The sequence below is a fragment of the Chenopodium album genome, chromosome 12 (genome assembly GCF_948465745.1).
Source record: "Chenopodium album chromosome 12, dcCheAlbu1.1, whole genome shotgun sequence".
Taxonomy (NCBI): Eukaryota; Viridiplantae; Streptophyta; class Magnoliopsida; order Caryophyllales; family Amaranthaceae; genus Chenopodium; species Chenopodium album.
The window spans coordinates 19097819-19125533 of NC_137845.1; the positions used below are offsets into that span (position 1 = coordinate 19097819).

A 27715-nucleotide genomic window follows, 5' to 3' on the forward strand; every position below is an offset into this window, starting at 1 on the left:
TATAGTCGAACAGATTAAAGATAATTCTAGCTTTTATTTCTCAATCATGTTTAAGAGTTTCAGCGATTTCACTCGTGAGTGGTACCGGTCTCTGACTGCCAAGGAGAGAAAAGAGCTTAACTTTTTTCACTTGAGGGATATATATGGTATAAAGGGGGTAGATATTAACATAGACTTTATTCATACTGCCTTGGAGTATTGGGATTCAGATACTCATTGCTTTAGACTTGATTATGATGGAATTCGTCCTTTACCGGAAGAATTTGGTGCCAGTCTAGGCTTCCCTTCCTTGAATCTTGCGGTAATTCCTAAAGTAAGCGAGTATTATTACAAAGATTTTGAGCGGTTCCTTAACCTTAAGGATAAGGACTTGAAATGTATAGCGCATGGCAATGTAGTTAATTTGAAGGAATTTGCACATTTTTATTTTGACAGACCACGCTCCGAGTCTTTTTCATGTTTATAGGAGGAGAGCCTTCCTTTTTTGGATGTTAAACCGATATCTGCTCACTAGTGGTAATGTTCATGAGGGTTAAGCCATTTTAGCATCCGTCATGGAGCAAATTGAATCAGGTAGAAATCCAATGCCTTTGATTGTTGTAGAAACCATGCTTGGTTTAGATGAATTAAAAAAGAATCCAAAAGCACCTCTTCGAGGTTCTCCAATATTATTAAAGGTAGAAAATTAATACTTTTAATTACAGAAATAAAAAATATTTAACTTTGTATAGTAATAATAATTATTTGCATTGAATTTTTGCAGACGTGGCTAATGGAGAGGCTTGAATTAATTAGCCCCTCCTGAAAATGTTGATAGCTATACACCAAATTGCTTTGTAAGACGGAAGAAACGCTTTTCCATAAAGATGGGCCGCCGGGAGTGGAGTAGAATCTTTGAAACTTGCGACTTTGCCATCAAGTGGGTCGTCCCTTGGTGGAAAATTGAGAAGATGGTTGGTGTGAATAGTCAACCCTTTTGCCGTCTTCCTAGCTTGTCAAAATTGACTTTTTATTACCCTTCAAGGGTAAGAAGACAATATGGTCTTGCTTAAACTGTTCCATCTGGTGATCTCGGTCGTCCCTACGAATTTCATGTTTCACAAGATGTAAAGAGATTTGATGATTATTGGTGTGCTAGACCTTTATAGGAAGTTGTTACCCAAAAGGTCCCACCATCCGTGTCTAGGGATGTGAAGCAGTGGCTACTTGGTAGATCTCAAAAGGACAAGAACAAAGCTCGGAAGCTGAGTAAGACCAAAGTGAAAGATCGCCTAGGGGATAAGAAAATTCCTCCTAAGGAGCGTTTGGGTGAAAGAGTTGAATTCAAGACTCCTGTTATGCCTAAGAAGAAAAGTTCTATTAAAGTTAAAGAGAAAAGAAAAGCTGACTCTACAGAAAAAAAAAGTGTGGGTCGAAAAGAAGCACGGTGTAATGGCTATTGGAGAAACCATCAACACCAAGATCGAATGTAGATCTTCCAAAGGATGTTTACTAGCAAAAGTGATGGATGATGAAGAAGAAGCGGACAAGAATTGGAAAAGAGCTAGAAAAATAAGATAGATTAGAGCATTGCTTTACTTTCAATTAGACAGTTTTGATTTTAAATCAATTTTATTTTTAAGCTTTATTTTTAATTCCATCAATAATGTAATTTTCACTTTATTTTATTAATGCATTTTTTAGCTTTTTAAATTAAACTAACTTTTTACATTAAAATTTTTTTAAAGCAATGTAAACGTCTTGAATTATTCCGAGAATTATTCTAGTACGGAAGTCAAAAATTTCCGAAGAACACCGAAATTCTCTCAGATCGACGCAGAACTTCTAGCGCCGCGAATTTGGGCTTGTCGCTGTACGATGCGATTATCGCAATGCGCTGCTTCCTGTCGTTGTGCGACATTTGTGACACATCGCGCTGGACTTAATTCTTGCGCACCGGCTGCTCTATTGTTGACGAATAGATTTTTGTGAAGATTAAAGTGGCCATACCTTGTAAGGGGTTGCCTACGTATCCTTTCCTAAGGAATTAGGCCAAACGTAGCTCTCTTAAGTATCCTACTCAAGTAATTATGGGTAGTAATTCTTAAGTTGGTCAAGATTTGTCATATTTGAGAATTCATTGCCATCCATATCAGTTAGTTTTGCGGCACCTCCTGATAGGATAGTTTTGACGATGTATGGTCCGGACCAATTAGGCCTAAATTTTCCTCTTGGGTCTAGAACATTTTTCCTTAATGCTTTTAACACTAAGTCTCCTACTTTGATGTTTCTTGTCTTGACCTTCTTGTTGCAATGTCTAGCCATACAAGTTGGTAGCATTGAGTATGATGTAGAGCTTCTAGTCGTTTTTCATCAAGTAGAATTAGCTCCTCATATCTCGCTTTAGTCCATTCGACTTCATCGAGTTTACTTTCCAACGCAATGTGTAGGGAAGGTATTTCTAACTCTACAAGTTGTACGATATCCATTCCGTAGACTAAGCAGAATGGCGTATTTCCTGTTGATGAGAGAATTGACGTGCGATAACCCCAAAGAGCAAAATGGAGTTTATCAGGCCAATCCTTGTAATTCTATGTCATTTTCTCGGTGATGGTCTTTAAATTCTTATTGGCTGCTTCTACTGCACCATTTGCATGAGGCCTATATAGGGAAGAATGGTGATGTTGAATGCCGTATTTTTGTAGCAATTCCTCACATTCTGCTTGAAAGTGAGTTCCATTGTCAATTATCATTTCATGTGGGACTCCATATCGACATATAATGTTTTTTTCGATAAAGAGTGTTACATGTTTTGCAGTGAGTTTTGCGTATGACGCTGCTTCGACCCACTTTGTAAAATAGTCGATTGCTACTAGGATGTATTCATGACCTCCTGTCCCAGGAGAAGTAATCTTTCCAATGATATCTATTCCCCATGTTGAGAATGGCCATGGTGAAGTGTAGGTGTAAAGGAGTGATGGAGGAACGTGCTGCAAGTTAGTGTATATTTGGCACTTAGGACATCTTTTTACATAGTGATAACAGTTCCTATTCATAGTAGTCCAATAATATCCTTCGCGCATTATCTTTTGGACTAGCATCTTGCCGTTTACATGAGTTCCACATACTCCTTCGTGGACTATTCTCATTGCCCTTTGGGCTTCCTTTTTGCTTACACACAAGAGAGCTCGACCTTTAGGTACCCTTTTATGTAGATCATTGTCTATGAATACATATTAGGAATCCAAAAGTCTTAAGGCTCGTTTTGCTCTTTTGTCAGCGTGGAGTGGATATTCTCCTTTGGTGACATAGTTGAGGATGTCTGTATACCAAGGTTCTTCTTCTTCTTCTTCTTGGACTACCCCATCGTCTTCTATGGTTTAAATGTAAGCAGGTTTATGCCTCTTTTTTCTATTGTCAAAGGCATTTGCTCAATTTCTGTGGGAATTCTAACCATTGAGGCTAGCCTTGCCAAAGCATCAGCGAATTGATTTTCCTCTCTTGGTAGATATTTGTATTCTACCTTTTCTAACTGATTAGTGAGAGTTTCCAGATATGTTTGGTAAGGGGCCAAGCTTTCGCTCCTTACTTTCCACCTTTTGGAAATTTAGTTGATGATTAAAGAAGAATCTTCGAATATTCGAAGTTTCTTTACTCCCAATGCCAAAGCTGTTTCGAGGCCTACCACGCATGCTTCATATTCCGCAGCGTTGTTGATAACGTCAAAATCTAACTTTATGGAGATTGGGACATGTTCCTCTTTAGGTGATACTAATAATACTCCACCAACCTTTTTGGTTTGATGCTCCATCGAAGTATAACATCCAAGTATCATCTTATGTAAGCATTAAGTCTTCGTATGGGAACTCATTTTCATGTATCGGTGTCGAATCTTCTATTGGGAAATCTGCTAAGAAATCCGAGACCACTGATCCTTTGATAGCCTTTTGGGATATAAACCTTACATCAAATTGGGCTAAGTTTACTATCCATCTTGATATTCTCCCATTAAGTGTAGATTTCTCAAAGAGATACTTTAGTGGATCCATCCGAGATACCACATAGACTGTATGAACAAGCATGTAGTGTCTTAACTTGGTTGTGGCCCACACTAATGCGAGGCACAATTTCTCAAGTGGTGTGTAGCTGTAGACACCCAAATGTGTCTCCCCAAAACCAAACCCAGTGATGAGTACCTTTCATGTCATTTGATAATCGAACGAGGTGAAAGTGTGAAAGCTCAAGTGTTGCGGTTGGTTTTTATTAAAATTCTTTCTTTCTTTTTTCGAAAACAACTCTATTTTGTGAAAACAGCCAATCCAGTTTAGTTTGGTCCACGACAAAGGTCCAATAATAGTGTAGTTGGATGGGGCTTGCAAAGAGATTTCCAACGATATATTATAAGCCCAATTCCGATGAATAATGAGGAAGTTATGGCCAAGATACTAAACTGGGCCCGGTTTGATCTTTACATGTGGCCCAATGATCTAGGGGAGGGCCCAATGTTAATTATTATTCCTAAAGTTATTGGAATTAATTGTAGAATTCTCTAGAGGGTTCTTTTTAATCCTAATAGAATTAGAATTAATAATTATATTTTGATAAAGTTTATTTGGAATAAAATATTATTTTATGAAAGATACGATTTCAGTTTTCATACGGACTTTACAAATCGATTTTGATTCATATGTGGACTCCGTGTTGAAAGCGCGTAGAAATCCAGGCTGTCGCCACGTGACAGACCCTGTCGCCTGGCGACAAGGTCGGTTTTGCAGCGACAGAGTGGAGTTTTATTCCTTATCAAATTCTACCTATATTCGGACTGTTTTCTTATAAATAGGGTCCTGAACCTCCGTTTTTATTCATCAACAATCAATCATCTACAATCAACTCTCATCAAGAATTTCTTGATTCTCTTTCTCTTTCTAAACCAACCCTTTTCACAAACACAATTCCTCATACATTAGCACTAGACACACCTAGCCAAGTTCGAAGTTGCCTTCCCCCTAGACGTGAAAGGTTATAATTTCTGAGGGTTTGGTCCCTAATCTCTATTTCAATTATTTAATTTGATTGTTTGATTTATTATTTTCCTTGAAGTTACTAACGCATGTATTTTGTTATTAGAAAGAGATACGAGGCATCAAAGTATGTAATCTTATTTCTCTATTCTTGTGGAAAGCATGTTTAAATTTGTTTAATTCCTAGTATCATGTTAGGATGTCTTTATTGCTTTCTAGTATCATGTTTAGGGTGCTTCCTATGCTTTCTAATATCATATCAATATCACGTTAGTATCATGTTAGGGCTAAAGCTTTGATTTTTATTGTTTAGTGACATGCTAGGGTTTGTTATTAATCTTGTTAGTATCATGCCTAGGATCTTGCTATTAATATTATGCTTTAACATGATTATGATAATTATGATTATTATGATTGTTATTATGATTATGATTATAATTATGATGATTGTTATTATGTTGCTTGATGATTATTATTGTTATTGCTTATCACGCCTTTTATGCATGCCTAAAGGGAATTTGTACTTGTAATCACGCTTAATAAGATAATTAATAATCTTGTTTAGGGCTAATATGATTTTAATTCAAGTGATCGCCAATAATAGTTTTGCTTGTGCATTAATATTCAACCAACATAGATAAACAGGTTTAGGGTTAACCTATTGTTTGCATGTTAGTCAGAAAGCGTACATGAATATGAGAAGAATAAAGTAGAGGCCTATTATTAGGGTAGGTTCAATCTCTTTTAGGTTGGATTTGTACCTTCATACCCGAACCCTATTTGGTTCAAGACCTTTTGGAGTTGACGATCTCCTAGATCGTTAAGGGGTGTAATCTTCACCTTGTGAACGGTTTACAAGTTCCTAAAACTTGTTGGCGACTCTTTTGCTCTAGCTTCCTTCCCTTTGGACGCCACCATGCTTAAGTGTATGATCACAGTGGGGTTCAAGTTTGGGTTAATGGCTTGAAATATTCCCTACAGTTTTTGGCGACTCCACTGGGGAGGATTTCTATTTTAATTCCTGAAATTTATTTTGGCAATGATTTAGAATGAGCGGATGAGACTCGAAAAGTTCTAAGTATTTCATGTGCGTAATTTTGATTAACATTATTGTCATATGCATAAAAAAGGTCCTCATTGGATAGAACATCCGAAATGAGTCAAAAACATAGGATTTTTACACGTAGGAAATTTGAGAAATATCTTTCACAACTAGAATTGAAATAACACTGCGAAATCTGGAAAATTCTAAGAACGTAGATACCTGCTGAGGGATGTAGTAACTAGCGCCTAGAAACCAGGGCTTGTTGCCTGTAAAGTGCTTCTGTCGCCTGTCGACAGTTCTGTCGCTTGGCGACAGGGGTACTTTTGCGGCGACAGTCCCTGTAGTCTGGCGCCAAGTTCTTCCAATACCGAGCCCGAACTCTGCCTTCTTGTTTTGACCATTTCTAGCACTGTTGGCTCGATTCTACTTCCTGATTGAGTTTTTCTCACTTTTCTGAAACCCATATGTGTTCTACATATGGACATAACCCTCTGGGGTTTCATGCTCCATCTACCCAATCGAACGCCCCTGGCAACGACGGGTACATCCGAGTTTGTGAATCCACCAAACCGTGGAAGCTAGTTTTTAACTTGCGGGGTCCCATCCACTCGTGCCAACCCTTCCAAAGGTAAGGCTTCCGCGTGGTGCATCCGGACTCATAACCATGGACCCTCTTTGACTAACCCATATCCTGAACTTTAGAGAACTAGAGCCACAGTTAGGTTGCAAACTCATTGCATCATGTTGTGACTACTTGACTATTTGTGCATTCTTTGCTTGTGCATACCTTATATGTGCTAACCGTTTGTTTGACTTGTGTTTAAGTCTAAATAAACCAATTAATGACTAAAAAAGACTTTGTCTAATTAATTAATTAATCTGACTAATTAAAGATTAATAAAATAATTAATCTGACTTAGTACAACTGTAGGCATGTCCCTTTAGAGTAAACTTACTAGAAACAGTCCCAGATTAATATTCCAGCAATGGCGTAGGAGTTTGGGCTGTGGCGCCAAAGTTTACTGCCTGTCGCCTGGCGACAGATTTGTCGTCTGGAGACAAGCTTTAATCTTTGGCGACAGTTCTGTTGTTCCGGCGACAGTCCAGTTTCTTACTCGATTCATCACGACGAGTCTAATTAAACAGTCTGCTAATCAGTTTTACCAATTTGTTAATGGCTTTAGCCATGTCTAAGTCCTTAATTGAATCTAGACACTTAGTCCCATGGTCATACACAAGAGTCAAAGCATGTCACATACACTCACTAGTGTCAGCACTCACTTTATATAGTCACCTTGACCATGTCTTAGGTTCATGCATGAGTCGGTTTTTTTTCCGTCATTTGAGTTGGGGGTACATTCTATTCCTAATTTTTTCATATCTCTCCATCTACATCATCTCTCCATTCTCTACATGCTTTCCCCATATCACAATATTCATTCTTCCTACCTTCTTCCATCTATTGCATGTTGAATAGAGTTGAGTCGAATAATTAACAACTAATATCCCTTAATTTCCCTTTCCACAGTACTTGGTCAAAAAGAGAAGGACGATTAGTCAAAGACAACACCTTTATTCAAGTTCAAATTTTTGATAAGCCAATCGGTCGAAAAAGGAAAGCTAAGAAGATAATGGCAAGTCAGGAAGAAGTCAACGAACTCAAGGGACAAGTGGCTAACATGGTTGAAATGTTGAAAAATCTAACTCTCCAAATCAATGACCCTATGAGACAATAGCAAATGGAGCTCATCCATGAAAGTTTGAAAAAATTATCCAATGACTATAGATTGCAGGGCATTAGCTCACAAGGGGTCTCGGTGGACAAGGATCTTCTTCCGCAGAAGTTCAATGCCAACGACATCCCGAAATTCAAGGCAATGGATAACCCTTGTTTTCATTTAAGAGCCTTTGAAACTGTAATGAATATTAAGGGAATAGACAAGAAGGCTTTTCATTCTGTGTTTTCTCTATCATTAGAAACCGTTTATCAGCAATGGTACTTTTATCTTGATAAAGAGAAAACCTCTAGTTGGGAGTCAATTGTAAACGCTTTCATTGATAGATATAAATGCAATATTCAAGTTGAAACTTATCATAGGGAACTTGAAATACTCAAGCAGAAAGAGAATGAAGGCTTTACTTCTTTCTTTAATAAATGGTGGGAAACTTCTGCAAAGATGGTTGAAGTCCCTACTGAAAGAGAATCCGTGAGGATGTTCATCAAAAATTTACAAGAAAAGTATTCAAAGCACTTAAAATACCAACACAACTTGAATACTTTCAAGGCTGTCTATAATATAGGCATTGACATTGAAGATGACCTTCTGAAAGATAATAGTGCGAGAGGAAAGAAAAACGACCATCCTTCTTCTTCCTCTCCCATTAATGAAGTACATGCTACGATCACCTCCAAACCACGAATCCAAAGGTCGAAAAGAGTGTTCACTCCACTTGGTATGAGTTATAAAACAGCTTTCGAAAAATTACACCACAAAGGACTAGTCATGCCCATAGGGCCTATCAAAGATCTAGTTCCAGAAGCTAGGCCACCCAAGTGGGATCCTAATAAGCACTGCAAATATCACCAAGGAAAGGGTCACAACACTGAGGAGTGTTGGAAACTCAAAGAAGCTATTCAAGATCTGATCGATGAAAATAAAACTTCCGAGATTCTAGCCATCGCAGAAGATCAAACATCCTTCGATCCTTCACTCCTTATCACACCTGTAGGTAAGCCCATGATTAAGACAGCATATATAACCTCTCTTGATGAAGTGGCCGCGATTGAGGAGGATGAAAGTATTATCTTAGATAATATCAGGGAAGACTTGTCAAGTCTAAAAGAAGACGTTCGAAAACTGCAAGATGTCATTGCCATGCTCTTGAATGTGGTAGAAGGATTAGCAAATCGGATGATAGTTGTTGAACCAAATTCTCACCAAGGATCTAATGAAGAACTCAATGCTCCTAAGCCACGGACAAAATGGACCATTGAAGAATACACACCAATAGGAATGACTTACAATGAAGCTTTTGACTGTCTCCACGATCAAGGTCTCATTCGCCCCATTGGTCCCAGTCAAGACCCTCCGCCTGAAAAACGGTATCCCAATTGGGACCCAAAATCTTATTGCCGATACCATAGAGGTCGTGGTCACACCACCGAAGTATGTCTCGCTCTCAAAGATCGTATTCAAGACCTCATTGATTTAAGTTTCCTTCATGTTCCTCCGCGCGACAAGAAGGCCAGGATTAGTAACAATAATAACAGTGGCTGGAAAGGAAAGAGGAACGACAATCCTTCTTCTTCCAAAGCTACCCACTCGAACAACGTTAGCATGCTTAACTTGGATGAGGTCCTTGCCTTGAACAAACGAGAGCAAAAGAGAACCTTTACACCTATTGGCATAAGTTATGACACATCATTCGATCGCCTTCATGCAAAAGGTTTTATAACTCCCATAGGACCGTTTGGGGGCCCACCTGTCGAGAAGAGAACGACTAGCTGGAACCCCAATGCACATTGCAAATATCATCAAGGTAGGGGTCATACTACTGAGAGCTGTTGGAAGCTAAAAGAAGTCATCCAATATTTAATCGACAATAACAAGCTTCCTATACCTCCAGTCGGCAAGAAGACCAAGTGATGATAAGGCACAAGACAAGAGGCGAGCCTCAACGACAAATTTCGTGACCTCTTTTTTTTTTTTCTTTTTTTCATTTTTCCCTTCCCTAATAAGTCTAGCAATAGGCACCTTTTTTCCTTAGATTTTTTATTTATTTATTTTGTATGTTTCTTTTCTCCCTTTCATAAAATGAGCATTTATTTTCTTGCATATGATCATTCCATTGCATTTCATTCAAAAAATAAAATAAAATAAAATAAAATACAATAAAAATCGTCGAACTGAACACAAGGTATACCAATGATTTGAGGCACCCCTTGTAGCCACATCATATCACCTTTCACCCTTCAAATATGCAATCCTTTTTTGATAAACCACTTTGAGCCTCGTCTAACGATAGACCTTTTATTTTTCAACCGACATCTACCTAACCTTGGGATGGGATGGTGTGTAACTTATGCAAATTCAAAATCTTGAGTGACTTCAAAAGATTAAAATAGCAAAACAATAAAAGTGTACAAAAGGGAAAGTGTTCCAATGTCTTTGACATGAATATGTCTTTGATATGAACACATCTCAGATTGCGTTTCTTATCGAGTGCTCGGTACCGTGCCTAAGAAACATGAATTCCAAGTGAGTGATAGACCGCATGATCGGGATTGCCCACACTTATAAAAATAAAAAGAATGCAAAAGCAAAAAAAAAGAAAAAAAGAGTTAAAACACTCAAGCATAAAAATACAAAGATTCAAAAGCAAGGTTGCATACCTCGGGGGCTTACCTAGGGTGTTAAGCCTTTATCCCCCTCTTCTTCAAACCTTTAGCCTAACCCCGTTACAACCCCTAAAAGACCTTTTTGAGGTATACACACTTGTGCAAGGTTCGGCTAGAGCTACATTCGGCCTGATTCCTAACGGATACGTAGGCAACCTCACATTGAGGTGCGGCCGTAATAAACATGCATTCATATTCACATTCACACACTCACACCATGATCATATCAAAGGATCTCCAATGCTCATCCTTTTCCATTTAGAGCTAGACTTGGGGGCTTGATCCTTACATTATTAGCCTACCCAGCCTAAGAGTCACCACCATTTGACTCTTTTCAATATATTTTTTCACACACTTAGCTCTTGCGACCTAACTTTAGTGCCACTTTCACACACTACACAGATACATAACCAAATATACTTCCCTTAGGAACCCTTTGTCATGAAATCTTAACACAACGCTGAAGCATGCCTTGTCATGTCAAAATCAAGATCAATCATCATTGCATCACAAAGTATGAAGTACTTAGCCTCCGCGCCTAAGCTACCTAAATACTTTCATCTTTAAGTCAACTAGGATAGTCTAAGATGTTACAATCCTTGTACTGTGAGAGACAACATTAACGGATTAAGCCCATTCAACATGCACCTTCAAAAACTTCGCTTCTTTCTTTTTCGGGAGAAAGTCGGTACCCTCCACAAAAAATGACGGAAAATTTTTGCTTTTTTGCATTTTTCGAGTCGCACAATCACATTATAATGCACACACGAGTCATGTACGTTGAGTCATGTCACCTCGAATTGAGTCTAACGCATGTGTCAAAACACATTAAGTCACATAAGAGTCACACACGTGTCGAAACACATTGAGTCAACCTCAAGGTAGTCAATCACCTTAGGTGAACCCTAAGAAAAACACCAGCAAAGTCTTTTGGCAATCTTTTGATTTTTACAGGATACAACCATTCAGCAAAGCTCCTGTTCGCAGCCAACCGAACGATCTCAAAAAACATTCAAGTATTCAAGCTCTATTCTTCAGAGATGCGTGGACATTTCTTTTAAGCTCTTTTGTTCAGAGACGCGTGGACATTTCTTTCAAGCTCTTTTGCTCAGAGACGCGTGGGCATCATATTCAAGCTCTTTTGTTCAGAGACGCATGGACATTTCTTTCAAGCTCTATTGTTCAGAGATGCGTGGACATTTCTTTCAAGCTCCATTGTTCAGAGACGCGTGGACATATAAAAAAAAAAGCTCTTTGCTCAGAGACGCGTGGGCATATCATTAAAGCTCTTTGTTCAGAGACGCGTGGACATTTCCTATCAAAGCTCTTTGTTCAGAGATGCGTGGACATTTCTTTTCAAAGCTCTTTGTTCAGAGACGCGTGGACATATAAAAAAAAAGCTCTATTGTTCAGAGACGAGTGAACTTCAAAATTGAAGATGGCTACAGGCAGAGTTATCTTCGATCGTGTTCCCTGGGATGTGGAAGATGGTCACAAGCGGCGGAAAATGACTACAAGTAGAGTCGTCTTCGATGAAATACGAGGCAGCTATAAGCAGAGCGGTCTTCTTCAAATGCAACAAATCGGTTACCTTTAGAGACGTGTGCTCGATGGTGCAAGATACGCGTTTCTTAACTCTCTTATCTGTTTTAACTAACGCTAGTTTGCAGGTATCGGTGTTACAAGAATGATTTAGGATCGCAGAACGTTCTGAATCATTCTCCGTCCCTATCGCCACTTTGACTTTCGTTTTCGAAACTTGCGTTTCTCCAAACTCAGTCAAAGTGGGGGCTTCTGTAGACACCCAAATGTGTCTCCCCAAAACCAAACCCAGTGATGAGTACCTTTCATGTCATTTGATAATCGAACGAGGTGAAAGTGTGAAAGCTCAAGTGTTGCGGTTGGTTTTTATTAAAATTCTTTCTTTCTTTTTTCGAAAACAACTCTATTTTGTGAAAACAGCCAATCCAGTTTAGTTTGGTCCACGACAAAGGTCCAATAATAGTGTAGTTGGATGGGGCTTGCAAAGAGATTTCCAACGATATATTATAAGCCCAATTCCGATGAATAATGAGGAAGTTATGGCCAAGATACTAAACTGGGCCCGGTTTGATCTTTACATGTGGCCCAATGATCTAGGGGAGGGCCCAATGTTAATTATTATTCCTAAAGTTATTGGAATTAATTGTAGAATTCTCTAGAGGGTTCTTTTTAATCCTAATAGAATTAGAATTAATAATTATATTTTGATAAAGTTTATTTGGAATAAAATATTATTTTATGAAAGATACGATTTCAGTTTTCATACGGACTTTACAAATCGATTTTGATTCATATGTGGACTCCGTGTTGAAAGCGCGTAGAAATCCAGGCTGTCGCCACGTGACAGACCCTGTCGCCTGGCGACAAGGTCGGTTTTGCAGCGACAGAGTGGAGTTTTATTCCTTATCAAATTCTACCTATATTCGGACTGTTTTCTTATAAATAGGGTCCTGAACCTCCGTTTTTATTCATCAACAATCAATCATCTACAATCAACTCTCATCAAGAATTTCTTGATTCTCTTTCTCTTTCTAAACCAACCCTTTTCACAAACACAATTCCTCATACATTAGCACTAGACACACCTAGCCAAGTTCGAAGTTGCCTTCCCCCTAGACGTGAAAGGTTATAATTTCTGAGGGTTTGGTCCCTAATCTCTATTTCAATTATTTAATTTGATTGTTTGATTTATTATTTTCCTTGAAGTTACTAACGCATGTATTTTGTTATTAGAAAGAGATACGAGGCATCAAAGTATGTAATCTTATTTCTCTATTCTTGTGGAAAGCATGTTTAAATTTGTTTAATTCCTAGTATCATGTTAGGATGTCTTTATTGCTTTCTAGTATCATGTTTAGGGTGCTTCCTATGCTTTCTAATATCATATCAATATCACGTTAGTATCATGTTAGGGCTAAAGCTTTGATTTTTATTGTTTAGTGACATGCTAGGGTTTGTTATTAATCTTGTTAGTATCATGCCTAGGATCTTGCTATTAATATTATGCTTTAACATGATTATGATAATTATGATTATTATGATTGTTATTATGATTATGATTATAATTATGATGATTGTTATTATGTTGCTTGATGATTATTATTGTTATTGCTTATCACGCCTTTTATGCATGCCTAAAGGGAATTTGTACTTGTAATCACGCTTAATAAGATAATTAATAATCTTGTTTAGGGCTAATATGATTTTAATTCAAGTGATCGCCAATAATAGTTTTGCTTGTGCATTAATATTCAACCAACATAGATAAACAGGTTTAGGGTTAACCTATTGTTTGCATGTTAGTCAGAAAGCGTACATGAATATGAGAAGAATAAAGTAGAGGCCTATTATTAGGGTAGGTTCAATCTCTTTTAGGTTGGATTTGTACCTTCATACCCAAACCCTATTTGGTTCAAGACCTTTTGGAGTTGACGATCTCCTAGATCGTTAAGGGGTGTAATCTTCACCTTGTGAACGGTTTACAAGTTCCTAAAACTTGTTGGCGACTCTTTTGCTCTAGCTTCCTTCCCTTTGGACGCCACCATGCTTAAGTGTATGATCACAGTGGGGTTCAAGTTTGGGTTAATGGCTTGAAATATTCCCTACAGTTTTTGGCGACTCCACTGGGGAGGATTTCTATTTTAATTCCTGAAATTTATTTTGGCAATGATTTAGAATGAGCGGATGAGACTCGAAAAGTTCTAAGTATTTCATGTGCGTAATTTTGATTAACATTATTGTCATATGCATAAAAAAGGTCCTCATTGGATAGACCATCCGAAATGAGTCAAAAACATAGGATTTTTACACGTAGGAAATTTGAGAAATATCTTTCACAACTAGAATTGAAATAACACTGCGAAATCTGGAAAATTCTAAGAACGTAGATACCTGCTGAGGGATGTAGTAACTAGCGCCTAGAAACCAGGGCTTGTCGCCTGTAAAGTGCTTCTGTCGCCTGTCGACAGTTCTGTCGCTTGGCGACAGGGGTACTTTTGCGGCGACAGTCCCTGTAGTCTGGCGCCAAGTTCTTCCAATACCGAGCCCGAACTCTGCCTTCTTGTTTTGACCATTTCTAGCACTGTTGGCTCGATTCTACTTCCTGATTGAGTTTTTCTCACTTTTCTGAAACCCATATGTGTTCTACATATGGACATAACCCTCTGGGGTTTCACGCTCCATCTACCCAATCGAACGCCCCTGGCAACGACGGGTACATCCGAGTTTGTGAATCCACCAAACCGTGGAAGCTAGTTTTTAACTTGCGGGGTCCCATCCACTCGTGCCAACCCTTCCGAAGATAAGGCTTCCGCGCGGTGCATCCGGACTCATAACCATGGACCCTCTTTGACTAACCCATATCCTGAACTTTAGAGAACTAGAGCCACGGTTAGGTTGCAAACTCATTGCATCATGTTGTGACTACTTGACTATTTGTGCATTCTTTGCTTGTGCATACCTTATATGTGCTAACCTTTTGTTTGACTTGTGTTTAAGTCTAAATAAACCAATTAATGACTAAAAAAGACTTTGTCTAATTAATTAATTAATCTGACTAATTAAAGACTTACCTTTGGAAGGGTTTGGCCCGTCACCAGGAGATAACTCTATCGCCAAACGAAATTACTGTCGCACGGTGACAAAGCCATTGCATGACGACGTTGGCACTGTTTTCTCGGCGCCGGTTCCTACATGCCTCAGCAGCTTTCTGTTCTTTGAATTTTCTGATTTTTCGTAGAGTTTTTTCGATCCGAGTTGTGAAAGATATTTCCCAAATTTCCTACGTGTAAAAATCCTATGGTTTTGACGCATTACGGATGGTCTTTCCAATGCAGACCTTTTTTATGCATATGTCAATAACGTCAATAAAAATTACGCACATGAATACTTAGAACGTTTCGAGTCTCATCCACTCATTCTAAATTATTGCCAAAATAAATTTTAGGAATTAAAATAGAAATCCTTCCCAGTGGAGTCGCCAAAAACTGTAGGGAATATTTCAAGCATCCCACACTTGAGCCCCAATGTGATCATATACTTAAGCATGATGGCATCCAAAGGGAAGGAAGATAGAGCAAAAGAGTTGCCAACAAGTCTTAGGAACTTGTAAACCGTTCACAGGGTGAAGGTTACACCCTTCACAATCCATGAGATCGCTAACTTCATAGTGGCCTGGAACCATAACTGGATATTCAGGGATGAAGGTACAAATCCAACCTAAAAGAGATTGAATCTGCCCTAAAAATAGACCTCTACTTTATTCTTCTCATATTCATGTGCGCTTTCTAACTAACATACAATCAATATATTTACCCTAAACCTGTTTATCTATGTTGGTTTACTAGTAGAAAAAAAGTAATGAGAAACCCCAAATGGCAAGCGGTTTTACAAATCCGCTTGCCATTTACCCAATTTTTTTTTTAAAAAACCTCTAATATTGATTGGCAAGCGGTTTTGGCGCGAACCGCTTGCCATTATATATAATGACAAGCGGTTTAGGGTTGAACCGCTTGCCATTAGTTATATTGGCAAGCGATGCAACCCCAAACCGCTTGCCATTTAATAAAAAGCGGGATCTGCTAATAATCAAACCCTAAGTCGAAATTTTTGGCCCAATCCCCATCTCACGGCCCTTATTCTCTCTCCTCTCTCCCCTCTCTCCTTTCATTTCTCAGTTCACCCATGCCTCACTTCCCTCTCCTCTCTCTCACCTCACGCATCTCCTCTCATCTTCTCAGTTCGATCTCACGCACCTCTCCTTTCTCTTTCCTCTCATTCTCACTCCTTCACACCGACAGCAAACCCACCAAGTAACCCCCACCAAAACTGAATCACCGAGCAACCCCCACCCACCACAGCAAACCACTACCGTACATGCGTCACCGAGCAACAACAACAACACCGATTTTGACCCTTAAAGCCCAACTTTTAAGCGTCCTTTTTTGGGGTTTTCATGGAATATAAGGTATGTTCCCTTTTTTTCTTTTTTTTTTTTTTTTGTTTTTGAGGTTTTTTTTTAACTGTAATTTTGATTTCGATTTTGTGAGTTTTGATTTTTGGGTTCAGATTTTTGGGGTTTTGATGCAGTTTTTTGGAGTTTGATTTCGTGGTTCAGATTGGGGTTTTGATGCAGATTTTTGGAGGTCGATTTTGTGGGTTTGGGTTCAGAATTTCATGAGGTTTTGTGACAGAATTATGGTGGTTGTCCGATTGTAGTGGTAAGCACCACCAACACCAACAAGCACCACCAACACCGACAACAACAACAACACTTCCTATATTTAGATCTAGTTTTTTCTTTTCTTTTTTTTTTTTTATCAAATTTCAGATTTTAATCTCTTGTATGTTTTTTATATAATTGTAATTTTTTTTTATCAAATTTATTTATTTTTTATAGCCATAATGGGTAGCGATTTGGTGCCAAAATCGCTGCTCTTTTACTACAAATGGCAAGCGGTTCTGAACTGCTTGCCATTTAAAAGGCCAATGGCAAGCCCCCCAAGGGCATGCGGTTCAAAACCGCTTCCCATTTGGGGGTTTGAACCGCATGCCATTTAATATTTTCTACTAGTGGTTGAATATTAATGTACAAACAAATCTATTATTGGCGATCACTTGAATTATAATCATATTAGCCTAAACAAGATTATTATTTATCTTATTAAGCATGATTACAAGTACAAATTCCCTTTAATCCTGCAAGAGAGGGCGTGATCAAGCAATAACAATAATATATCAAGCAACATAATAACAACAATCATCATCGTCATAATATTCAATAAAGCATAATAATATTAGCAAGATCCTACGCATGATACTAACTAGATTATTAACAAATCCTAGCATGTCACTAAACAATAAAGATCAAAGCTTTAGCCCTAACATGATACTAACATGATATTAGAAAGAATAGGAAGAAACCTAAAGATGATACTAGAAAGCAATAAATAACATCTTAACATGATACTAGGAATTAAAATAATTTAAGCATGATTTCTATATCAAAAGAGCAATTAAATTACTTACTTCAATGCCTCGTATCTCTTTCTAATAACAAAATATACGCGTTAGTAACTTCAATGAAAATATTAAATCAAACGATTATTTTAAATAATTGAAATAGAGAGTTGGGACCAAACCCTCATAAATTGTCAACCTTTCACGTCGAGGGCGAAGGCAACTTTGAACTTTGCTAGGTGTGTCTAGAACTTGTGAATGCAGAATTTTGTAAAAAGGAAAGGTCTAGGAAGAGAAGAATAAGCTTCTAGTTTAAGAGAGAAGAGAATAGAATTAGATGATTGTTAATGATTGTGAATGTTTATGAATGAAAATGGGGAAATCCGACCCTATTTATAGAGAACATAGTCCGAAAACGATGGAAAAGAATCAGAATTTGAATCGAAATAGGGCCCAGCGCGAAACGACAAGCATCACGCATGGCGACAGGCTCTGTCGTCTGGCGACAAACTTGTCGTTTGGCGCTAATTAAAAGATAAAATGCGCTATTGTACGGAATCCTTTTCTTAATAAAATTAAGCAACTAAACTCTGTGTTTATCAGTTTTAAATCAGATTTTATCATAATAAAACACTTGTATTATTTCAAATCAAATTAATTAATTTTCTAAAAAGATAATTATCAATCCTAACTCTATTAAAACTCAAAATAACCTTCTAGACTATTCTAGAAAGTTAGAATTAATCCTAATAATTTTAGGAATTATAATTAATGGGCCCTCCACTAGATCATTGAGCCATAAAACCATTTTGGACCCAATTTAGTATTTTGGCCGTAACTTCCTCATAGTCATTGGAATTGAGCTTATAATATAGCATTGCAAAGCTCTTTGCGAGCCCGACCCAACTACACTATTATTAGACCCTTGTCATGGACCAAGATAAATTGGAGTAGCTATTTTCATAAAAATAGAATACATTTTCGAAAACATAAAGAAAGATTTTTATTAAAACAACCGCATCACTAGACTTTTCACACATTCACTTTGTTCGATAATTAAGTGACGTGAAAAGATATTCATCACTGGGTTTGATTTTTGGGGAGACACATTTGGGTGTCTACACCAGCTCGCCGGTATCAATTCCCTTCCTTTTGCGATTTCCCAACATCTTCTCCTTCCTTGCAGCCTATACGCGAAAATAAAAAAAAATACGATTTTGTTGGTGGTTGAATTTGGTGGTTACTTGGTGGTGGTGGTGGGTTCCTTGCTTGGTGGTTAAATTGGTGGTGGTTGAATTGGTGGTTTTTGATTTTGGTGGGTGAAATTAAGGATGAAATGGGTGAAGCGAGAGAAAGGTAAAAGTGAAAAAAAAAAGTTTGAAGGTTATTTGAGGAAAAGGTAAATAAGGAAATAATACATTGTTCTGGTGAACTTGAAAAGTCCCAACTTTTAAGTATCGTATAGCAAAAAGTTAAAAACAAAGTTTTTTACAAAAATTCAAGCCCATCAAAAGAGGCGGGAGCTCTTAAGTCCCGCATTGAAAAATAAATGAGAACTATGAACATAGAGAAAAATATAAGTATCTTGGATCTTTTTTGAGCCTTGAGTTATTTATATATGGACTCTAATTATTGATTTGGAGCCCGAGTTAATTTTGGCCTTAAAGTCAAGTTTAACTGTCGAATCTGGACTTAATGTTAAACTACGAAAAGCCCAATTTTGATGGTAATTACCAAGATCATTCACAATAATTACCAATTTACGAAAAAGTCTGGTTTGGATGGTAATTATCAAGATTGTGGTTGGATAATACCAATTTCTGGTTTGGATGGTAATTAATTGCTGGAGAAATACCTGAAAATTTAGAATCTACCCCGGGACATTCTAAAATTTCAGGCGTTCATACCAAGAAATTCCTAAAAGTTTATAATCTACCCCGGGACATTCGAAAATTTCAGGCGTTCATACCATGAAATGCCTAAAATTTTAGAATGTGCCCGGAAGATTCCAAACTTTTAGGCATTCATACCAAGAATTACCAAGATTTAACTGTCGAATCCGGACTTAATGTTAAACTACGAAAAAGCCCAATTTTGATGATAATTACCAAGATTATTCACGGTAATTACCAAGTTACGGAAAAGTCTGGTTTGGATGGTAATTATCAAGATGGTAATTGGATGGTAATTAATTGCCGAAGAAACGCCTGAAAAGTTATGATCTATATCAGGACATTCTAAAATTTCAAGCGTCCATACCATGAAACGCCTAAAATTTTAGAATGTGCTAGGAAGATTCTAAACTTTTAGGCGTTCATATTAAGAAACACCTGATAGTTTAGAATCTACCCCAGGACCTTCTAAAATTTCAGGCGTTCATACCTTTTTTTTTTTTTTTTTAAGAGCTTTAATCAATTTAATTATTGTTGTTGTTATGGGGTTTTTTTTTTTTTTTTTTTTTGAATTTGAAAAGAGTTGTTATGGTTATTATTAGTATTATATTTATTATTGCTATTGTTATGGTTAATTTTTTAAAATAAATATTAATGCTGTTATTGTTATTTATTATTATTATTATTATTATTATTATTATTATTATTATTATTATTATTACCAGATAAAGTTATACAACCTATAGAAAATTAGTGAGAAGCCGAAATACAATCTGGGCCCCCACTCCTCTAGTTATAGAAAAGCTGATCCTAGTAAAGATATGAGTTGCAGCACGTGCCCCAATATCCTGAGTCTTCGAGAACTTCTGGATCCGCTTTAGCAATGCAACACCCTCCTTTTCTAACAACCCAAGAGAAGAGAAAGATAAAGGAAGGAAGCCATATCCAATTGCTCGACAACTGAATTCGTACTTAACCCGCTTCCGATTGGCCACATTAATCACAACCTGTCCAGGAACAAAGTCAAAAAGCCCAGACTGTGTCAATAGAGAAGACCCTGTCAAGTCAACACAGACATCGCGACCACAATCACATGAATAAAGTAACACATCTGCAGGTCTGAGAGCCCCGTCGTTCCCTCCAGATAACCCAATGTCCACCTCCTTTCTAGCTGAAATCCCTGACCGATAGCAAACATCAACAAGGTATCCCGAACAACATTATGTCGATGTTTAATGCCCACAATACCCACAATACCATTGTTTATTATTATTATTATTGTTAAATATATATATATATATATATATATATATATATATATATATATATATATATATAAGATTATTAGATTTTTATGAATATTTGTGTTGTTTTTGTAATGAGAAGATGAGATAGAAAAATCTAATGAAATAATGGAGTCGAGGTTAGGCAACTGGAGTCGAATATAAAATGTGATGAGTCATGGACATAAGTACTAGCTTCTCTCGAGTATAAGCAACCGGAGTCGAGTTTAGACCAAGAAAACTAGCTTTAGGTAATGCCCAACCACAATCTTGGTAATTACCAAGAAAACTGGATTTAGGTAATGTACACAATCTTGGTAATTTACCAAGAAAACTAGGTTTAGGTAATGGCAAAACACAATCTTGCTAATTTACCAAAAACAACTGGATGTTTTTGTAACTTGATATATAGCTAAATTAAAAAAAGACTAGATAATGTCATTAAGTTTAAGCCCAAACAGACTTGGGCCCTTTCTTATAAAATATAGCCAATATTTGAATAACCCAAGCCTTAAATAAAAGCTTAATTATTCATACTATTGAATGAGAGGCTAAGTTTCTCCTTTTATAACCTTTCTATGTCAATACTCTCCATTTTCTTTCAATGTGGGACTTTTGCAAATCTCTTTGCTCAACAAAATCACTCCATATAATTAGTTTTTTCTTCCTCTTTTTTCCCATTACATTGTTTTATTTGTTCAATCTAATCATTCTTGTCAACCTTATACAAAAATATGTCATCATCATATAATTAATTTCACTCAAAATTCAAAATTTGTTAGTTGTGGACATAAGTATAATGCGTGTAAGTAATCTTGAGTGAAATTCATGTAAGCGGATTTCAATTAATCGAATTAGCGCCCTTAGTAATAATATTAGTTAGTTGCTAAATTTTTTTTTCTAAAGTATTAGTAAAGTTAGTCATTTGTTAATTAACATTTTTCTTGAATAAAGTATTAACGCAACAGTAATGCTTATTAAATAATTATTATCTAAACAATAAAATGTATAAAATTATTTAAATTAAGTTGATAGTTATCCCAATCGCTTTGCTAATCAATTCTAGATGTTATTATCCATCATTTTTCTATCTTATCTTCTTATTACATTATTTCACTAGATTCTTCTACCTCATCTTCTCATTTCATTATTTCACTAGTTTAATCTTAATCAATATTGTCTACTTTGTACAAAGTATTTCATCACCATTTATCTAATATTTTTTTGAATTTAAAATGGGGCGAGTCATGTACATAAACTAATTAATAACTTCTCTCTAAAGAAATACAAACTTATTTTATAAAATATTATTACAATTCTTATAACATAACCAATTTAATGTTCAATCTTAATCAATCTCTTGTCTACTTTTTACAATAGTATTTTATCACATTTCATTAATTTTCCTTTAAACTTAAAATAGGGCGAGTGATGGACAAAATTTCTAACTTTTCTTTAAAGAGACATGCCAACTTATTTTTTTAACTATGATACATTATTTTCATAATTAATAACAATATTATGAAGGTGGTCACAAAATTAACGAGCCAAGTTACAGCATGCTCAGCTCGTGATTGTTAAGGTTATGAGTTCGAGTCTTGTTTTGACCAAGTGTTGACCGAGTCAATCTCGAGTTGCTCAATTACGAATATGCACTATGCTTTTCTTATTCAATTTTCTTAAAATATAAGTCTAATGAAATATGTTCTTTTCTTCATTGTAATAAACCATAGAGTAATGTAATGAATCAATCCCTTCCCTATTAAGATAATATTCTTATACATTTGAAACATAGAATATTAAGTTAATTTAACGTAATATTCCACCTTACTTTGATTTTGTTCAAAATAGTATAAACAATTTTTATTTCCCATGCTCTAAATAAATGAATTTATTAAAACATAACATGTAGTAATTAAATTAACCGTGTATTACACTAGTCATAATAATAATAATAATAATAATAATAATAATAATAATAATAATAATAATAATAATAATGCATTAAACAACAATAACAACACTAACAATAATATTTTTTTTTTATAACAATAACTCTAATAATAAATATACATTCAACAACAATAACAACACTAAATAATATTCATAATAACAACACTAATAATAATAATAATAATAATAATAATAATAATAATAATAATAACAAATTCAATACCAAAAAAAAAACAACAATAATAATAAACTAAAAAAAAATTGAAAAAAAAACATAAACCACCACCACCGGGCCAGGCCAACCATTAGCCCTCACCGCCGACCTGCCTGCTTCAACCTGTATGCAATTCACCCTTGGCCGGTGACCGCAGCAATAGCCCAAAACCCCACCAAGATCTCTCCCTAGCCACGAAGGCCGGCGACTGCAGCAGTAGCCCGAAACCCCACCAAGTTTTGGGTTTGATAAAGAGTTTAGGCTGGGCGTCCCTGGCGATTTCGCGGCAAGGGGAAGGGAAGAACTGTGTCGCCGGTGTGTTGAGGTGTTAGGTTAGTGGTGGGGCTGGGCGACGATGGTGGGGCTAATTTTGTAGGGTTTCGCAGGCGTCAGAAAGGGTTTGGGTTGTGGTGTTGCCGGCGTGTGAGGGTGTCTGGGATTTCGTGGTCGCCGACAGGTTTGGGTTAAGGTTTGGTCGCCGGCGGATTTGGGTTTGGGATTGGTAGCCGGCGGATTTGGGTTAGGGTTTGGTCGCCGACAGTTTGAGGTGGTCGTGGTGGTCGCCGGCAGTCAGACGCCTTGGCGGTGGTGGTTGCGGCAGGGTGGGGCTAGTGGAGAAGGTGGTTGGGATTTTTTTATTTTTAATTTCTAAAATTATTTTCTAATTTTCATAAATGATTTTTAGCAATTTACAAAATCAATTAATTGAATTTTGGCAAAAAAATAAAATAAAAATAAAGGGACCATATTATTTTTTGTGGCCTAGAGAGTGCCACATGGAATTTCCTATTTGATCACCATAGAATCATCCCTCGAATGGTACCGTTTCTAAGGCTTTGTCCAAGTGTCATCCTCAATCAATTTTGATAATCTCTGTGGAAGTTTTGGTGCAGATCCGAATCCTCTGTTATTTACTTTATCTATCATTTTGAATGTCTACTGATGCTCCATTGACTTTACATCAACAAAACTTGGATTATGGGGTAGTGGTATCAACTAGTATACCTTTTTTCTTTCAAATTGCTTCAGCCTTCAGGTTATTTTTTTTTTTAAAAAAAAACCCACAGAGGGGAACTTAGATTAATAAATCATTGTTTGCAACATCCAAGATGCGAGCGGGGAAATTATTATTCCACACTCGTTGACCAAAATCCCAAGGTTGGAAATGAGGATGTGCTACCCTATTCCCGCTCCTCTTAACAAAAGATCAAACTACATCAATAAAATTAGAGCATAAATCTAAGATATCATCAACGATAAGATGAAAAGCGCTCGAGCCAATCGTCCCTCCACGCAGCGAATCAACCACTCCCAAACAATCACTTTCCACCACTAACCGCTCCAAGCCTTCCTCCTTCGCCAATTTCAGCCCCAAGCAAATCGCTTTAGCCTCAGCGATTTTAGTGTCCTACTTCTCAGCCCCCTGCAGCACACCACAGCAGTGAATAGCCCCACTGTTATCCCTGATAACAGCCCCCAGCCCAGACCCTGCTGACCCCTACACTCCAGCGTCCACGTTCACCTTGAAGTAAGCAGAAGACGGAGGGCACCATTGCACATCGTGACTGTTGCCAGCCACATCACTGCTCACTCTTAACAGACCCCCCTCTCTAGCCTCCTTTACAATCCTCTCAGCATAGGCTATCACTCTCTCCAGATCAAAATCATCCCCTTCCATAACCCACTTGTTTCTCGCTCCCCACACAGCCCAACACAAAGTAATGAGCTCTTCAAATTCATCACCCTCCAACTACTCATAACAATAATTCCACCAATCCACCACATTACAAAAAGCTTGAGAAATAAGTGAAGATAACTTACTTTTACTCCAAATAACACGAGCGAAATTGCAGTCCTTCAAAGCGTAAATCACGGACTCCACCTCCCTGCTGCAAACCCCACAAGTAGGATCATAGTCATGGACACGTCGGTGAATACCCTCCCTAGTTGGAAGAGCATTTTGACACACCCTCCACCTAACACCTTAACTCGAGGAAACAAATTCAAATTCCATATTTTGCTCCAAAATTGACGCCCATTCGAAGACTCCTCCTCCTTGTCTTTCCAATTGTCATCAAAGATAGCCCTATAAGCCGACTTCACTGAATACACCCAATTCTTCTCCAAGCCCCAACAAATGCAATCTTCTGGCAGCCTATGACTTAAAGGGATACTTAGAATCCCGTCCCTTTTGAAAGGGAGAAAAGTGTGCGAAATCATATATATCCGACTTCCAAGTGTAAGAAGAGATGTCAATAAGCTCACTCACCTTCATATCCACATCAACATTGCCCCTATGAGAAATAATACGATGCGATTGAGTACCCGGAATCCAAGGGTCGGACCAAACCCGGATACTCTCTCCATTCCCCACTCTCCATCGCATACCTCTCCTCACCACCCATCTAGCCTCACAAATGCCACACCAAGTGTAACTCAAAAGAGAACCAATATTTGCATCCAAAAAATTTGAATTTGGATAGTATCGAGCCTTGTATAATTCCTCTAAGAGGCTGCCTGGGGACATAAGCAATCTCCGTGCCTGTATACCTAGTAGAGCCCAGTTAAAGAGCTTAAAATCTCGAAACCCCAAACCCCCTTCATTCTTGGTTCGGCACAACTTTTTCCAAGCAAGCCAGTGTATTTTCCGCTCCCCTTGCTTTTGACCCCACCAAAACTAAGCTACCAACGATCTCAACTCATCACAAAAAGAAGATGGAAACTTAAAAACACTCATCGCATAGGTAGGGAGAGATTGGGCCACCGCCTTTATCATAACCTCCTTACCCGCCTTAGAAAGCACCATCCCCTTCTAACCCTGCAACTTCTTCCACAACTTCTCCTTAACTCCCTTTGTTATAAACTTCTTCGACCTCCCAACCATCGTCGAAAGACCAATATACCTATCATGAACATCAATTATTCTAACCCCAAAACCATCAGCAATCTCAACTCTCCTCTCATCACGAACCCCCTTACTAAAATTCACGATCATCTAATCAAAATTAATTTTTTACCCCGAAGCCAACTCATAGGTCTCAAGCACCCCTTTGATCACCCCGACATCTTGCAATGTTGCCTTCGAAAAAATAATACAATCATATGCAAAGAGCAAATGATTAACAGATGGAGCAGTCGGGGCAATGCGAATACCATGTAGACTACCATTCTCCTTTTCACTACGTAAGAGATGAGAAAAGACCTCTGCACACAGAATAAAAAGATATGGAGAAATTGGATCTCCCTATCGAATACCTCTGTGAGGAATAAACTCTTCCATTGGCCTACCATTAACAAGGACCGAGAAAGACACCGAACGAACACAATACATAACTCTATTTCTCCATGACCCATCAAAACCGAACTTAACCAATACTGCCTCCAAAAATTCCCACTCAATTCTTTCGTAGGCTTTTGACATATCAAGCTTTAGAGCCATACACCCCTCTTTATTATTCAAATTCTTAATATGATGAAAAATTTTGAAGGCCACTAAAATATTATCAGTTATCAATCAACCGGGAGTAAACGCACTCTAGTGAACTACAATAATCTTATCTAAGAACAATTTCAACCTATTTGCCAAGACCTTTGAAATCAACTTATAAATCACATACAAAGAGAGATAGGCCTAAAATCTGACATACAATCAACACCATTTTTTTCGGGATAAGAGCAATAAAAATAGGATCACCACGCAAAATAGCCAACACAGAATTTGAGACTGAAGATCCCACAATATGCCAATAAGACTGGAAGAACAAAGGACACATACCATCCGGGACAGGGGCTTTGATAGGATGCATTTGACTAAGGGAAATTTTAACCTCCTCCGTAGTACACTCAGCTCTGAGAATCGCATTCATCTCACCAGTAATACGACTCTGAAAATTTTGAAAGGCTTGATCGATCAAAGATGGGTTTGTCGAAGTAAACATGTTTCGAAAATAATTCACCGCAATACTCCCAATCTTCTCTTTATCGAAATGATGGATCCCATCCTCATCTTGTAATCGCCGGATAGTATTTTTGCTCTTCTCCTACACGAGGCTCTTTGGTGAAAAAATTTAGTATTACGGTCCCCTTCCGAAAGCCATAAGACTCTCGAACGCTGCTTCCAGTAGACCTCCTCATGACATACTAACCCAACAATATCCCTAACTAGAGCCTTTCGTTGCTCTAAATGTGATGCCGAAAGCTTCCCACGATTCAATTTCTGCAATTTCTTGCGTTTCTTCCTTAATTCATGAAAAGTCGCACCGAATTTTTCACTACTCCATCTTTTCAACCCCTCGACGCAAGCTACCGGTTTTGAATCCAGTGAGAACGCACCATTCTAGGCCAAATCGACAGTATTCTCACACCCCTCATCCACCTGCCACATCTGCTCAAACCTAAAGGGTTTGTCCCCTAACTTCTTCCATACAACAAGCTTAATTAGGGCATGATCGGACCATTCCCTATCAATATGTATCAAATGAGCCTCTAGAGCCATAGCCAACCAGGAATCAGTAGCGAGGGCTTTGTCAATACGACACTGTGTATTCGCTGCACCTTCTCTCCCGTTATCATAAGTAAAGTCATATCTTGAATAAGAAATATTTCTCAATCCACAAGAATTGGCCGCATCCCTAAAATTGGCCATTTTCCACTCTGCTCTATCATTAAAACCACTCTTCTAAGTTGGGAACAAAATCTCATTGAAGTCACCTATGCTAACCCATGGTAACTGTGATTGGGATGCTAACTCTCGAAGTAAGCTCTAAGAAAGGTGTCGGTTCCCAACTTCCGGCCAACCATAAAATCCTGTTAGTCTCCAATTTTCATCACCAAAACCCTTACCCACCTCTACATCAATATGATGCACAGACATAGAGCCCAAAGAAACAACAATATCCTTCTTCCATAATAGAGCAATGCCACCAGACCG

The 27715-nt window shown here is 37.6% G+C and overlaps 1 protein-coding gene across 1 annotated transcript; it reads right to left on the minus strand.

Annotated features, from left to right (window-relative positions):
• Positions 1 to 24193: 24193 nt before the first annotated feature.
• Positions 24194 to 27430, minus strand: LOC145571027 (uncharacterized). Its single transcript, XM_081630128.1, has 8 exons — positions 27161 to 27430; positions 26433 to 26669; positions 26041 to 26248; positions 25803 to 25989; positions 25603 to 25688; positions 25055 to 25335; positions 24308 to 24535; positions 24194 to 24208 (listed from the first exon to the last, which is right to left on the minus strand). The coding sequence occupies exons 1-8, from the start codon at positions 27428 to 27430 to the stop codon at positions 24194 to 24196; spliced, it is 1512 nt and encodes a 503-aa protein (XP_081486254.1).
• Between the last annotated feature and the right edge of the window lie 285 nt (positions 27431 to 27715).